This window comes from Callospermophilus lateralis, chromosome 8, assembly GCF_048772815.1.
Source record: "Callospermophilus lateralis isolate mCalLat2 chromosome 8, mCalLat2.hap1, whole genome shotgun sequence".
Lineage (NCBI taxonomy): Eukaryota > Metazoa > Chordata > Mammalia > Rodentia > Sciuridae > Callospermophilus > Callospermophilus lateralis.
Window position 1 is genome coordinate 65513963 of NC_135312.1, and position 15472 is coordinate 65529434.

Sequence of the window (15472 nt, forward strand, 5' to 3'; positions counted from 1 at the left end):
AAAAAAAGTAATGCTAAAATCTTCTCAGAGCTTCCTATCAGGAGACACAAGCTATTCATTGGTACCATTAGTGGCAAAATCAACATTGATCATTTGGTTAAGGAAGAGTCCACTGAAACTTTTGAAGGTAGAATTTGAGACTGTGTTAAAAAAAAAAAAAAAAAAAAAAAAAAACCCAAATCCTTTCATCCTGTTTTTAGCAGCCAGTGATGATTTTTACCTGAATCAATTATTACAACAGTTCACAGATGGAGATTATCTACCTTTTGACTGTAAATAAGAGCTATTCCTTATCTCCATTTATATGTTTGCTTCTGTTTATATATTCATTTATTTGCTCTCTTATTTACGTTGATCTCTTCCTTATTTTCTGGCTAAATGTAAAATGTTTTAAGCTCTTTGTTTCTTTTTCTTCCCCAGCCTAATAATCAATCATTTCTCTAAGGAGCCCAGGCTCCTTATAATGGAAAATGGTATTTAGAAATCATGTATCAATTAACAAATGAAAGAATGGATTTTAATGAATTTCTCTCAGTTTACTCAGATGTTATTTAAATACAAGGGTAGGTTTCTAGCTAAGCAAGGCTATTTCTTTTGGTTAAATTATTATTATTCATATTGCAGAAGTTAAAAGCACAACTCTGTAAAGAAACTACATGAGTCCAGATCTTGGCTACTCTGCCTACCACACACATACAGTGGGCAAGTTGTTTAAGCAGTTTGTGTGTTAGTTTATAATCTATAATAAAACAGGAATATTAATAGTACCTATCTTTATTAAGAGGATTAAATAAATAGATGCATGTAAATGCACACAATAGTATTTGACACATTGAAAGCCGTTAACGAAAGTTAGCTGCTATTACAATTACACCGATTTCTAGTAAGTGGAGAAATTGTTTTATGTTTATCTATTACATCTTACTTTCATTACTAAATTCCCTTGTAAATAAATCAAAGTGAAACATTAATTTCAGTTTTGAGTCTAAAATCTTCTTATGTTGAGATGCCAGTAATTATAGTAATGTGAGAAAATATGTGTATGTAAATCTTTGTAAAGCATAATGGTGAAGTGGAAAAAATGTGGGTAGTACTGAAATCTCTACCACTTGAAAGTTAGTCATATAAACATATCCAAGTTGCAGAAACCATCTAGCCTAAGTTTTCTGATCTGCTAAATATGACTCTATTTATAGAACTGCTAAAGAATAAAGTGATAAAAGCCTACGTAAAACTTCTAATATACAGTTTGATATTTACTAGAATATCGATTTTATATATATACACATACATACATATATATATTCACACACACATTTGTGACATAACAATGTCATGTGAAACATTTTATTTCACAGATGTATAATACTGAATGATTTTAACTGAATAGATAATATACATATTTTAAATTTATTATAGTGCTATACTTGACTGATACACTTTTTTATTTTATCTAAGATAATTTCTATAAACCAAGATAACCTGCAAACTAGTAGTAAATCAATACATACTGGGAGATACAAATGACCAGTTTTCCAAATCTTTAATTTGTACAAAGTTGTGTGGATTTTTTTTTTTGATACTTTGAATTTTGAAATTTCCCTGTCTCTAATATTCACTTCAAAATAATGACAGATTTTAGAGAATAGACACAAACTTACCCTTAAAATGTCAGTCTTTAACTGCAGTTCTGTGGGTGGAGCTGAATGCATTAACCCCAGGAGAGTACCCATGTCATCATCCCCATTTGGAGAGAGCACCAACTGCTGGATAGTCATCAAGGCATGCTGCCGGCATTGAGGGTACTTCACTATATTGTGTGCACATCTTGCACCTCCAAATTCCCGAAAAATTCCTTGAAGGGAGAAAAAGTACAACACTGAAAAACTTAAAACATTTGAGATAAATCTGAATTAAAATTCAATTTCTTTAATTGGTAAAGTAATTCAAAAGAATCCAACTAAAACCTACCCAGCTATTTTGCCTCTTAAGTGAAAATTACACTGCAGAATGTCAGCAAATGTATATGCACATTTTCTCTAGACTCCTAATACAAGATTAACTCCCTGATATGTTCACCATGTCCAAATTCTCCAAATCTAGAACATTCAGAATTTCATAGGTAGATACCAGGAATCCCAACACTGAAGTCAATTTATATAGAAGGTTTTCATGAATATACTCCATATAAGTGAGATTTAAACTAGAAAGGGCTTTCAAAATAATAGCAAGAATGGAATAAATCACCATAGGAAAAATTATTTTTTTCTTTTTTTTTATTAGTTGTTCAAAACATTACAAAGTTCTTGACATATCATATTTCATACATTTGATTCAAGCGGATTATGAACTCCCATTTTTACCCTATATACATAATGCAGATTCACATCGGTTACACATCCACTTTTTTACCTACTGCCATACTAGTGTATGTTGTATTCTGCTGCCTTTCCTAACCTCTACTATTCCCCCTCCCCTCCTCTTCCCTCCCCTCCCATCCCCTCCCTTCCTGTCTTCTCTCCCTACCCAATCTACTGTAATTCATTTCTCTCTCTTGTTTTTTTTCCCCCTTTCCCCTCACTTCCTCTTATATGTAATTTTGTGTAAAATGAGGGTCTCCTTCCTTTACCATGCAATTTCCCTTCTCTCTCTCTCTCTCTCTCTTTCCCTTCCCCCTCTCATCCCTGTTTAGTGGTGATCTTCTCATGTTCTTCCTCCCTATTCTGTTCTTAGTTGCTCTCCTTATATCAAAGAAGACATTTGGCATTTATTTTTTAGGGATTGGCTAGCTTCATTTAGCATAATCTGCTCTAGTGCCATCCATTTCCCTGCAAATTCCATGATTTTTTCATTTTTTTAGTGCAGAGTAATACTCCATTGTGTATAAATGCCACATTTTTTTTATCCATTCATCTATTGAAGGGCATCTTAAACTAAAAAGTTTTTTCTCAGCAAGAGAAACAAGAGAGGTAAATAGGGAGCCTACATCATGGGAACAAATTTTTACTCCTCACACTTCAGATAGAGCCCTAATATCCAGAGTATACAAAGAACTCAAAAAATTAGACAATAAGATAACAAATAACCCAATCAACAAATGGGCCAAGGACCTGAACAGACACTTCTCAGAGGAGGACATACAATCAATCAACAAGTACATGAAAAACTGCTCACCATCTCGAGCAGTCAGAGAAATGCAAATCAAAACCACCCTAAGATACCATCTCACTCCAGTGAGATTGGCAGCCATTATGAAGTCAAACAACAACAAGTGCTGGCAAGGATGTGGGGAAAAGGGTACACTTGTACATTGCTGGTGGGACTGCAAATTGGTGCGGCCAATATGGAAAGCAGTATGGAGATTCCTTGGAAAGCTGGGAATGGAACCACCATTTGACCCAGCTATTCCCCTTCTTGGACTATTCCCTAAAGACCTTAAAAGAGCGTGCTATAGGGACACTGCTACAACAATGTTCATACCATAGGAAAAATTATAAAGAACCAAATTTTTGTCAGGCAGAGCATAAGAACAAAAAAAGACAAATTCTATGATAGAAAACATCAGTCATTGTTTTGTTCCAAAGCCTTTAGATAAACTTATTTATTTTATTTAATCCTTATCTCCTTCCATACAGAAGTCCAAAGTGATATAGTTAGTAATTAATCAGGCAGTATTTGTTCACCACGTACAAATTCTCTAAATTCAGAACATTCAGAACTTCATAGGTGGATACCTGGAAACCCAACATTGAAATCAATTTATATAGAAGGTTTTCATGAATATACTTATGCCTACAGTGCCTACCTCTATAACCTGTACTTCTGTTCACAAATGATATTGTTCTCATGTCGAATATCATCTTCAAATACAAAAAAAGGACCAAGTGACATAAATCACTAATCAGCATTTCTTCCAAGTAATTCTACTCTTCATGCTTCCCCCTCTTTAGCTTTTTTTTAAATTTTTGATTGATACTTTCTACATTTACATAAAGATGGAATTCCCTGTCGTATATTTATATATGCATATACCATGATTTTGTTAAGTTCATTCTATTTCCTCCCCTTTCCTGTCCCTTCTCCTTCCTTTTAGATCTCCTTCTTCTACTTCACTCATCTTTCCTACACCTTTCTAATGTCCAATTCCAATTCCCCTTTGCCCTTATTTTGCTATATTTTATACATATGAGAAAAATCATTTGACCCTTAATTTTCTGAGTCTGGCTTATTTCACTTAGCACGATATTCTCCATTTCCAACCATTTACTGCCAAATGACTTAAGTTCATTTTTCTTTATGGCTGAGTGAAATCCCTTTCTGTATATATATGATGCTTTCTTAATTCATTCATCTATTGACTGTTACCTTACAATACAATACAATAATAATCCTCAGCATGTCCTGAAAAGGTATCTGTGATCCAAGCCCAGTCCAACACATCTACCCCTACTTGTTCCTCTCAAGCTGTATTGACCTTATTGCCTGCAGATTTTTCGAGGTTCACTGAAATTTCAAGTAATCTTGTTTTTAAAAGCAAGAATGATATTTTATAAATACAGTTGAGAGCTATGTAATGTTTGGAACAACTAATAATAAAAAAATAAATAAAATAAAATTTCAAATAAAATAAATAAATAAATACAGTTGGGCTATCTATTAATTATGGAGAAAAGAAAGAAACATTGAGATGAAAGATAAGGCACAATATTTAATGAAATCTTTTATCTGAGAAAGATTAAGTTTTATTAAAGAATCATGATGACATTTCCAAATGACACTCTTAATTTTATTATGGTTTGTATATGAGTTGTTCCCACTAAAGCTCATGTAAGAAACAATGTAAGAAAGTTCAGAGGTGAAATAATTGGGTAAGGAGAGTCCTAACCTAATCATTGTATTAGTCCACTGATACAGATTAACTGAATGGTAACTGTAGGCAGGTAGGGTATGGCTGGATGAAGGTAGGTCACTGGACATATGTCTTTAGGGATTGTATTGTGTCTCTCGTGAGTGGAGCTCCCTCTCTCTGCTTCCTGATTGTTGTGTCCTGAGCTGCTCTCCTCTGCTATGCCCTTCTACCATAATGTTTTGCCTGTCTCAGATGCAGAGCTATGGAGTCAGCTAATGATGGACTGAGACCTCTGAAACCCAAATAAACTTTTCTTCCTCTACATTGTTCTCATCTTTTGGTCACAGAGATGAAAAAGCTGACTAAAATACTGGTATTACTATAAGCTTAAGAAAACCATCAAATGAAGCAAATATTTTGAAAAAAATTTAAATAAACAAAATATTTGTACAAGAGTGCATATGTAGGTGAAAATTTTAAAAGGATAAACACAATGTATAACATAAAAGGCAATTTAATACACTTTGAAATAGTAACATGTTATATATTTGATCTTTAATGTGTTTTTAACAGTTAAAAGTATTTCATTGTTAGGCATACAATTGTACCATCTTTGAATTAACGATTTTTCCTCTAAGTAATAACAGCATTTCAGTAGCAAAGAGCGCTAGAGAAGAAGTAACGAAAGGCAAGTTTGCTTGTGGCTTTTCTCATTACCTGCATTTGTATTTGAACCTTGAAGAAGCACTGTCAAAGTCTCCATAACCAACAGAGCCAGGTGTTTTTGGTCTTCAACAGAACTATTATTTCTTGAGTCCCCTACAAAAAAAAGTTCAAAGATCTAAATCACAAAACTGACAGGATTATTTTTTGAGTCAGCTTTATATTAAAAATTCCTTTTAATATTTTTTAACATTCACTTTCCAGTAAAGCAATCAATATAATACAACTTTTAAAATTATACCTGTCTAACAATTACCAAAAGCAGACTAGAAAGTTACAGTTATCTAACAAATCTTAAAAATAAAAATACTAACTTTAACTATACTTTCTCACGGGGGTTCTTATTAAGGAGGTCAAAAGGAGAATATTAGATTTCAATGTATCAAAAAGAAAAATTTAAGGATAGTGTGACCAATTCAACTTGTGTTAATTCACATTAAAACTGTGAAATACTACTGTAGTTTTATCATGTGTACACAAGTATGGCATACAAATTTATATACATACATGCTACATATATGTATTATAACATCACAAAATAGGCACATTTGCTCTATAGTCAATAAAAATATTTTGAAATTTATATATTTAATTATGCTTAATTCTAATTAATAATTTCAATGATTTCTAGAAGTCTTACAAAACTCTCTTAGACACAGAAAGTAATACATACTAGTAATGTGGATCATAGATGCTTCTCCTCAGTTTTCATTTAGTTTAAGATGTCCTGCACTACAGTGACATAATTCTGGGATCCCCTTCCCCAATTTCCTAACCAAAATTGAACTGAATAGTTAAGTTAACTTTGGGAAGTACTCACTAAATATCATAAGAATACTCACCAGGAAGTCATTCAAATCTATAATCAAATGAAAGACACAGCAAGGAAAAACAAAACAATTTTCCTAAATTCCTTTGTCATATAAGAACAAAGTTATGGAAAAGGCTTTACCTTGTTCATCTAGTGCCTGGGTTGGATCCTTCAAGAGAGCAGCATATTTATGTAAAAGGTTTACCATGACCTCCAGAAGGCCCACCTCCCTGAACACATCTTTAAATATGTAGTCATGTCTTGTAAACTTAAGAAGAGTTTTCATTGCAATAATGCTACAATGGTAAGAAGAACTCGATTTTAAGAGGATACTAACACTAATAAGTTCTTTACATGGAATATAATTTAAGCTAAAAACGACAAACTCCAGCATCTCAAAATATTTGTTTTGTACTTCTGGGAGTTTAGAAATCTTCTCTGCGAACTGTGACAGTGTGTGCTGTGACTCTAAGATGAAATAATTGGCATTGTCAGCCATGTAAATATTAGTGATGGCATCAAGGATGATTTGGGCAAGGAAGTTGGTTTTTGCTTTTAAAAATGCATTCTGAAGAACTGCAAAGGCCTGGACGTTTCTCACACTGTGACCTAAAATAGAAAATAAGAACAAAAAAGTAGGTGCTATGTGATATTTTAGCCATGGCAAACTAATCTGTTTAAAACACTTTATAAGTTTTAACATCAATGTACTATTTACTAAGAACATATCCTATTTTCACAAAAAGTCTTATTTTTTCCATTGGTTTAAATAATTTAATTAAAAATAAATAACACCAAATAAACCTTTAAAACATTATTATGAATATTTCAATTCAAGACTAGCAGATGTTGAAAACTAGATTGCTTAATTAAAAAAAAAAAAAAAAGAACCAGTCTTCCACCTTGGAAATTTGTGATGGTATCACATTTTATTATCTATAAGGCTGAAACTGATGTAAGAACAGTTATCTCTCAACTTGAAAAGTCTTTGGGACCAAGAATAGGTCCAAGATAAGCAAGATGAAAGCAGGAAATTAGGAGGGAAAAATTTTTTTAAGTTTCAATTTTCCCTTTACAATTACAATAATTTTAATTTGAAATTTTTAACTAAAATTGTAATTTCTTTATATAACTGTTTGCTAAAGCAGTTTATGGCCAGTTACTAGTTACATTTTTAAACTTTGATTTTTAAACACATCAGCTGGAAAAGACAAAAACCTTGTTTCTTGTGAGGCAAATTGGTAACAATATTTATAAAGAAATTAACATAGACATTTATATTTGAGGCAGACCAAAACAAGTTGCCTTTAAAAGTTGCCCCCAGGTCTATAACTATTAAGCATTTGCAAGAGTGACCAAAAAAAAAAAAAAAAAAACCCACAAAAAATAAAACATGTAAATCCTTACAGATAAAGCTGGTTTTAAGAAATGGTGTAAATATAGAATTTAGGAAAAATATGAAAGTGGTTAGAAAGTTTGCTCAAAATTCCTGGCATGGACATTTATAAAAATATATATATAAAGAATTCTAAAAAGCTTCAGTCTATAGTCTATCAATTCTCATTTATGACATGAATTTATTCTATGTATGGCAAATACCAAAGATTTATCTTCAATTCCTATCTTTAAGCTTAGACACACTGATGAGCATATAAATGTAAAAGTATGACTAAATGTGACAAAGTGACAAATTAAGTTAAAGAAGAACTCTAATCAATATTATTCTTTGGAATGGTTAGTGGGCATTAAAAGAATTAACAATAAGACTATATTGTATTCTTTTGTAATAAAATGTTATTAACTATGTAATAAATTTTTCTTAGTAAGAGATCATTAGATGATGTTCCAAATGTTATAAAATCTAGACTACAAAATTTAATCTCTGACATCAATGAAATAATGTGACTTCTTTTACTTAGTTTTATTTAGCTTTAAGTGAAATATAAACATTTATACCTCATATTTTCCTATATTAAAAATTACAGAGTGTGAATTTAAGTTCCACCCAAGCATGGTAAAAAAGCATGGAGTTAAAAAGAAGTGTGTTAGTACATAAAACTGTTTGAATGTTATAATGAAATACCATAATATAAAACTTTTCATTTAGTTTGTTTTTATAATATTATTTTCATAGATTGTATTCTTTTGTAATAAAATGTTATTAACTATGTAATAAATTTTTCTTAGTAAGAGATCATTAGATGATGTCCCAAATGTTATAAAATCTAGACTACAAAATTTAATCTCTGACATCAATGAAATAATGTGACTTCTTTTACTTAGTTTTATTTAGCTTTAAATGAAATATAAGCATTTATACCTCATATTTTTCCTATATTAAAAATTATAGAGTGTGAATTTAAGTTCCACCCAAGCATGATAAAAAAGCATGGAGTTAAAAAGAAGTGTGTTAGTATATAAAACTGTTTGAATGTTACAATGAAATACCATAATATAAAACTTTTCATTTAGTTTGTTTTGATAATATCATTTTCAAGTACTTAATTTGCCAAACACTCTCAGGAAATTTTTATCTAGACTTAACTAAATGTAGCACAAACTTGAATGGAAAGCAACAAATTATCTTTATGCAAATAATATAAGGAGTAAAGTAAGACAAATTCATTCCTCTTCTACTTCTCTGAGTTGCAAAAATGGGGGAGAAAATTAAACTCACCTTTGCCAGCAGGCTGAGGTACTGCAAATCCAGGCAACAAAAAGGGTGCCCCTGTGGTAACACCAGCTGGTTTGAGTTCACTGACACCATATGTTGTTAGGGAAGTTATCAGATTAACCAGATCTTTCAAGGCGTCTTTGGATTCTGCCTCTTTTGCTTGTTCCAATCTAGAAAAAGGATGATTTGGGCAAATTTTTTTCTGTTTTATTGTATCCTCAAAGTTAATACAGAAAGCATTTTTAGATTTAGTAAACAAATGTAGAAAGTACTCTGAGAAGTTTCCTTTTACTATTTTTCCTATATGAAAACACATATTTTTAAAATTTACCAATTTTATTAAAACACATTATGGTATATTGGAAAAAAATCAGATTAATAATCAGAAAGCATGACTCTGTGTAAAAGTGCTGATTTTCCCACTAACAGTGCTACTTTAGATAAAACACTAATTTTTGGTAGAAAGTCTACAATAAAAGAACTAGATTACATAATCCTTCTAGGTACTGCAAAGCTCTGGAGTTAAAGTTGAACTGTTTATAATCAAAACTTTATTTAAAGCATTCTTTCCTAAGACATTTTCTATGAAGAGTTCTAAGAATTTTATCTGAATTTCACTAATTTTTTAATATTTATTTTTTAGTTGTAGTTGGACACAATACCTTTATTTTACTTATTTATTTTATGTGGAGCTCGAATGTGAGAGGTGAGCACTCTACCGCTGAGCCACAACCCTAGCCCTGAATTTCACTAATCTATTCCAGTATTATCATTAAAAAAAGTTCTAGGAATCTAATAATTTTTTTAAATGGTCATAATTTCTTTAGAAAGAACTCTGGAGTCATGAGGGAATTATCTTTGATAATGGCTTTTCTGAGAACACAAATGTTTAAAAGAATCTTTTTTAAAAGAATCAGATTTATTGGGCTTTTCCTCTTAATAGAAGTTACTTGTTCTCATGAAAATAAACTTGGAGCTGGCTATGGTGGCAAAGGCCTGTAATTCCAGAGGCTCAGGAGTCTAAAGCATGAAGCATGAGGACTGAGAGTTCAAAGCCAGCCTCAGCAATTCAGTGTGGCCCTAAGCAACTTAGGGAAGTCCTGTCTCTAAATAAAATATAAAAAAGGCTGGGGATGTGGCTCAGTGGATAAGTGCCCCTGGGTTCTCCCTGGCACCAATAAACAAACAAACAAACTTGGAGAATACACAAAAGTATGAAAAAAGAAAATGTATTCTTAGTTCACAACTCAGATAATCACTTTTAACATGATGATATATATATATATATATATATATATATATATATATTTATTTATTTATTTATTTATATTTATATATATATATATCACTGAGCCACATCCCCAGACCTATTCTATTTAGAGACAGGGTCTCACTGAGTTGCTTAGTGCCTCACTTTTGCTGAGGCTGGCTTTGAAGTTGCAGTTCTCCTGGGTCAGCCTCCTAAGCCACTGGGATTACAGGCGTGCTCTACTGCGCCCACACTGATGTATATTTTTAAACTTGTTTTTTTTTTTAAATCTGAAAAGTTTAATTTTTCTAATCTCATACTATATATATAAAGCTCTTCATAGAGCTTGGTATTCTACTAATATCATGCAAGCCAATCACAGATTTGGCAGGGAGAAGATGAGACAGTTAGAATACAAAAGGACAAATACACAGAATATTTTGTCACATTTACCATTATATCATTAGGATCTATAACCAGGGATAAAAAAGTATTTTGTCAGATTTTCAACCTTCTTTTTTTTTTCTTTTTTTTGAGAAGGGTCTCCCTATGTTGCCCAAACTCTCTTATATTACCCAAACCTCAGCCTCCCAAGTAGCTAGGATTAACAGGTATGCTCCATGACACTCGGCATGTATCAACATTTTTGAGGTTCTTAATAGTATTCTGTCAATCTGCATTCTCAAAGGATTGTACCATTTAATACTCCACTAGTAATGTAAACTGATTACTTCATCAACATTCATATAACCTCTTTTATAAATGAGGATATAAATACAAAAGTATATTCTTGGGAGGAGCCTAACATTAACTAAAGATAAGTAGGTTAAACTGGTATTAGGAATAATATGTTCACAAAACAATGCTTTCTTACATTGGATCAAATGATTTAAAAATAACTAGTGGTCTAGAAACAGCTGGAAAGGAACAAGTGTATTCTTCCTAATAAATTTTCTAACAGCAGTTTCCTCAGTATACATGTGCACCATTTAGAATGGCAAAGGGTAGTTAAGTCAAACATTTTGAAATGACTATTTTTATAGTCATTTGTTTTATACACATGTTTATAAGATCTCATTTAATCTACATAATTGTTCTTACTATTAACTACATTAATAACAATACTGAAAGTACTATAAAATAAGAGCAACCAAAAAGTACAATTAAGCAAGGAGTATTTCTTTTTTTTTAAACTGGTGAAAAATATCTTTAATAACAGCTCTATAAATGAATACAGCTCATTTTACCATATCATTAATCACCATTGTTTAATGGACTAGTAAGCACTTTTCCTTACCAATCTTAACCCAAGCCTCTTCAAATCGTATAAATTTTTCACCTTTTACTAAAGCAAAGAGTATTTCTAATTTTTCCTCAGTTATTAAACAGTAGCTTTATTCTTCCTATCTAAACTCATATTTGTATTCTGCATTTGAGAATTTTTACTCTAAATTCACTACTTCTACTCTGTAGTCAGAATAGAATAAAAAGAAGGCAGTAAAGCCAAGAGGATACCAAAACATACAGTCAATAAATGTTTCCTTTTCTTGTAATCACAAATCCCATTGTTTACTTTGATTTAAAAAAACCTGAGTAAACATTGAAAACATATTCTTAAATTGTGGGGTTTTACCTAAGCAAGAGATCACAAAGAAAATTATATCCTTGCCATATCCGAAAATCATCCAAAAGTGTTTGAGAAACATCACTGGAGTCTTTGAGGAAACAAGAAAGCCCAGCAAACATTTCAACAATTTCTAGAGGAGATAGGTCATCTGATTGCTGCATATTCTGAACACAAGTAGATAAACATTCTTTTTCTGTAAGAATAAAGAATTAAATAAATATGTATTATGTCCACTGCTCAAGAAAATTTTCTTCATTCTTACCTGGTATTTAATGAAACATTAAATTTTAACGAATATGTAAAACACTATGAGATAAGTGTTAAACCTTCTAAAATTAAATGTAAGATTCAAATTCATTGTAAAAGTCCTACCTCTAAAGTAGATAATGAAAGGTTATATAGAAATGTGCCTAGAAAGAATTGACATTTATTATAGTTCTTAGATCACAGTTTTACATTTTATCATTAAACAAAAGGATTGGTCACTGAAAATTTTTTTGATTTTTTTTCCTGATGATACAGTAACAGGATGAAAAAAAAAATAAAAGTATCTTCAAAGTTTAAGAAGGAAAAAAACCCATTAATTATTTAACATTCACATCAGACTGAATATACACCAATACAGATTTAAGGTATAGATATCATAAATGTTTCAGAAATAAAATTTCAAGATTATGATTACACTACATGTTCGTAGCTTAAACTACAGTTGTACCATATCACTGACTTTGAGGATCCAGTGTCACATATAAAAAGCTAAGTTCAACATAGGAATAAAAGGGAAGAAACTATTTAATGACTAATTCACATATTAAGTAAGAGTTTACACTTGTATCTTTCATATTACAAGTGAACAAATAGTTGTTAATATTTTGAAAGAGTTTCAGGACAATAATAAAAACTTTAAAAGTGAATAATTTGAGACACTATACAAATGATCTCTATAGATATTTTAGAGAAATAGTTGAATGAATGGATTAAACAGATAAATTCCTCCTTAGTAGTGATAAAGAATCCACTTAATTCCCTTTATTTTCCAGTGGAGATATTATCAGGTTATATATGAGACATATTCAGAAAGACTAATAACAATAGCATTGCTCTTTTTCAGCAAATATGCTATTGTTACTAGTCTTTCTGTAGTCTTCCTTCAGAAGACAGAAGAATAGACTATGACATAGGACTGAACATTTACACAACAATGAAATAGTTTTGACTCTTGAGGATATATATCATACAGAACTAATGAGAATTTATTACTTTTGAAATGTTCCATAAATTTAAAAATTATTTTCTCCTAGACAATTTATTTTTTAAATTAGAAGCCAATTTCTGGATAATGGAGAAATAATTTAAAAATTTGTCTCAAATGAAGTAAAGCATAAGAGATTCACTTAAAATGAATATATAGAAATATTCACCATGAATATACTTGACTACATTGATACTAAGACCATGGCGGGATATGGTCATAAGGACTTCTCCAGCACTCTTCCTCCAAGGCAGATTATAGGGAGGGCACCAAGAGGTTATTGCACTGAATAAAAGCTGGAGATCATCTTTCTGAGCCAGCTCTTCTGCTGGAGAAACAAAGCTGCAGAGTTTCACTAAGATCTAAAAGACAAAACAAAACATGTCATAAAGTAAATAAATGGGTGAGGAAAAGGGAAAAACTAGAAAAGGATGTGATCTCAACATTATTAAAAAAAATTGAGGGTAAGTGTTGGGCAATATCATTAAAACCACAATGACTAGTTTTCATATGCAACATTAAAAAGACATCTGAAATTTAGAAGTGTGCTATGTTAAAACATTTCCTTATATCAGTTTATTTTTTTAAAAAAATCTTTATTATCCACTCTCTTCATCATGGTATTTTTGTCTACCTGTCTAAAACAGGATAAAATAGCACTACCTTTCCTGTTCAATATTTTGTCATTCTAATTTAGTTCATTAGTTCTTACACAGGTGAAATGTGATTGTCTTCTCTAAAAAAACAGTGTCACAGGATAAGAAATTTAAAACATCTTGAAATTAAAGAAATTTTCAAATTGTTTCAATTCTGTCAAGGTAGAAAAGGATATTTGAATAATATAAATCACTTAATTTCAAAGTATTTTTAAAATTGTGTCTGACTGCCATAAATCTTGTTAAGTCCTGATTTCTTCAAGTCTAGAATGAAAACTGATTTCTAAACTACGAGTTGCACAATATACACATCACAAGCGTTTGCAGCACTGAGCATCAGCTTTCTGGGGACTTCAATTATGGTTTCTGCCCTCAATAGAAATCCTTCTAAACCCAGATCAGTATCAGGAAAAGTTAACTTTTCAGTGCTAAACCCTCAATTCAATATTTTTTAAAATATAAAATATGAATAAACTATTAATTATGAAATCATTTGATTCTCTTAAAGAGAGCTTTATGAAATCTGGATATTTCAAAATTGTTAGGGAAAATTTCTAAATAGGAAAAGAAGTATTTGAAATATTACATTAATATGTTTAGATACAAAAGTTTCCTAGTTCATAAATGCCAAATATCAGAAAGAAAGAAGAATAAAAAAATTCATGAAAACAGTAAAATATTTATATAATTAGTAAATATGGATGCCCCAGGCCTAGAACGGCTGCTAGATAAAGAATGTCCATAAATATGGGTAGTATGTATATCTTTTCCCACATGTAAATACAGATCATCAAATGTAACAAAAGGTATATGCTCAGAGAAGTATATTACTGATTAAATTCTTTATTGCCTTTGACCCTACCTTATGTGATCAGAGGGACAGATGCCATTTTTCTAATTTGTAACACAGAAAACAAAACTAAAATAGCAAAATGTTTTTTCCTAGCCAAATCCCTGTTCTCAAAAATAAACCTGATTTAATGACTCTTTGAATCTGTTGACTGCTAAGATAATTGGTTCTTAATCTTTATAGGCAAAATGATTCTTAAAATTGTCTACTATAATCCCTTCATTTTACAAAATAGAAAAGTGCAGAGTCTACTTCACATTCCTCGTCTGCCCCTGTACTAATCACTTCTATTCGTAGTGGCTCTGTTACAAAGTCCAATCAAGTGTGGCAGAGCAGTAATTGGCCACATCAACAAAGAATGAATGCCTCCATGAAACAGTACCAACCGCTAAGGTCCCAGGAAACCATCTGTCACATAATACAAACACAGGGATTTCATCTGTCATAAAACACTTAATAAGCTTATCTCTATCAGTTTTCTAAACAAAATGTTGAAAATAATATCTAGCCCTTGATGAGGCACTAAAACAAAAAAAGTGATGCAATAAAAGCAGCACTGGGTTGGGAGTGGGGCAGTAAGGTTCTCCGCACTGCCACTCATGCACAAGGACATCAGTTTCTATAACTCAAGTGAGGGGTCTGATTTAAATGATAGTTTCAGTTCCTTTTGGTCTTAACATTCAATAATAACAGTATATTAAAATGAGCCACTCATTATTACAAGTTAGCATCCAGTGGTATCAATATAGTAAAATTTTTTAAGTATTAAAAAAAACCCTTT

At 31.2% G+C, this 15472-nt stretch overlaps 1 protein-coding gene across 6 annotated transcripts in view; it reads right to left on the bottom strand.

The window, feature by feature from the left end:
* Wdfy3 (WD repeat and FYVE domain containing 3) overlaps positions 1-15472 on the bottom strand; it is a 260148-nt gene that overhangs the window by 119289 nt on the left and 125387 nt on the right. For all 6 annotated transcript variants that reach the window (XM_076865184.2, XM_076865186.2, XM_076865188.2 and 3 more), the window contains 6 exons: positions 13355-13547; positions 11940-12126; positions 9061-9227; positions 6525-6992; positions 5567-5668; positions 1662-1855 (listed from right to left, as the gene is read on the bottom strand). In XM_076865184.2, the coding sequence (XP_076721299.2) occupies positions 1662-1855; positions 5567-5668; positions 6525-6992; positions 9061-9227; positions 11940-12126; positions 13355-13547 (1311 nt within the window). The remainder of the gene's footprint in view (positions 1-1661; positions 1856-5566; positions 5669-6524; positions 6993-9060; positions 9228-11939; positions 12127-13354; positions 13548-15472) is intronic.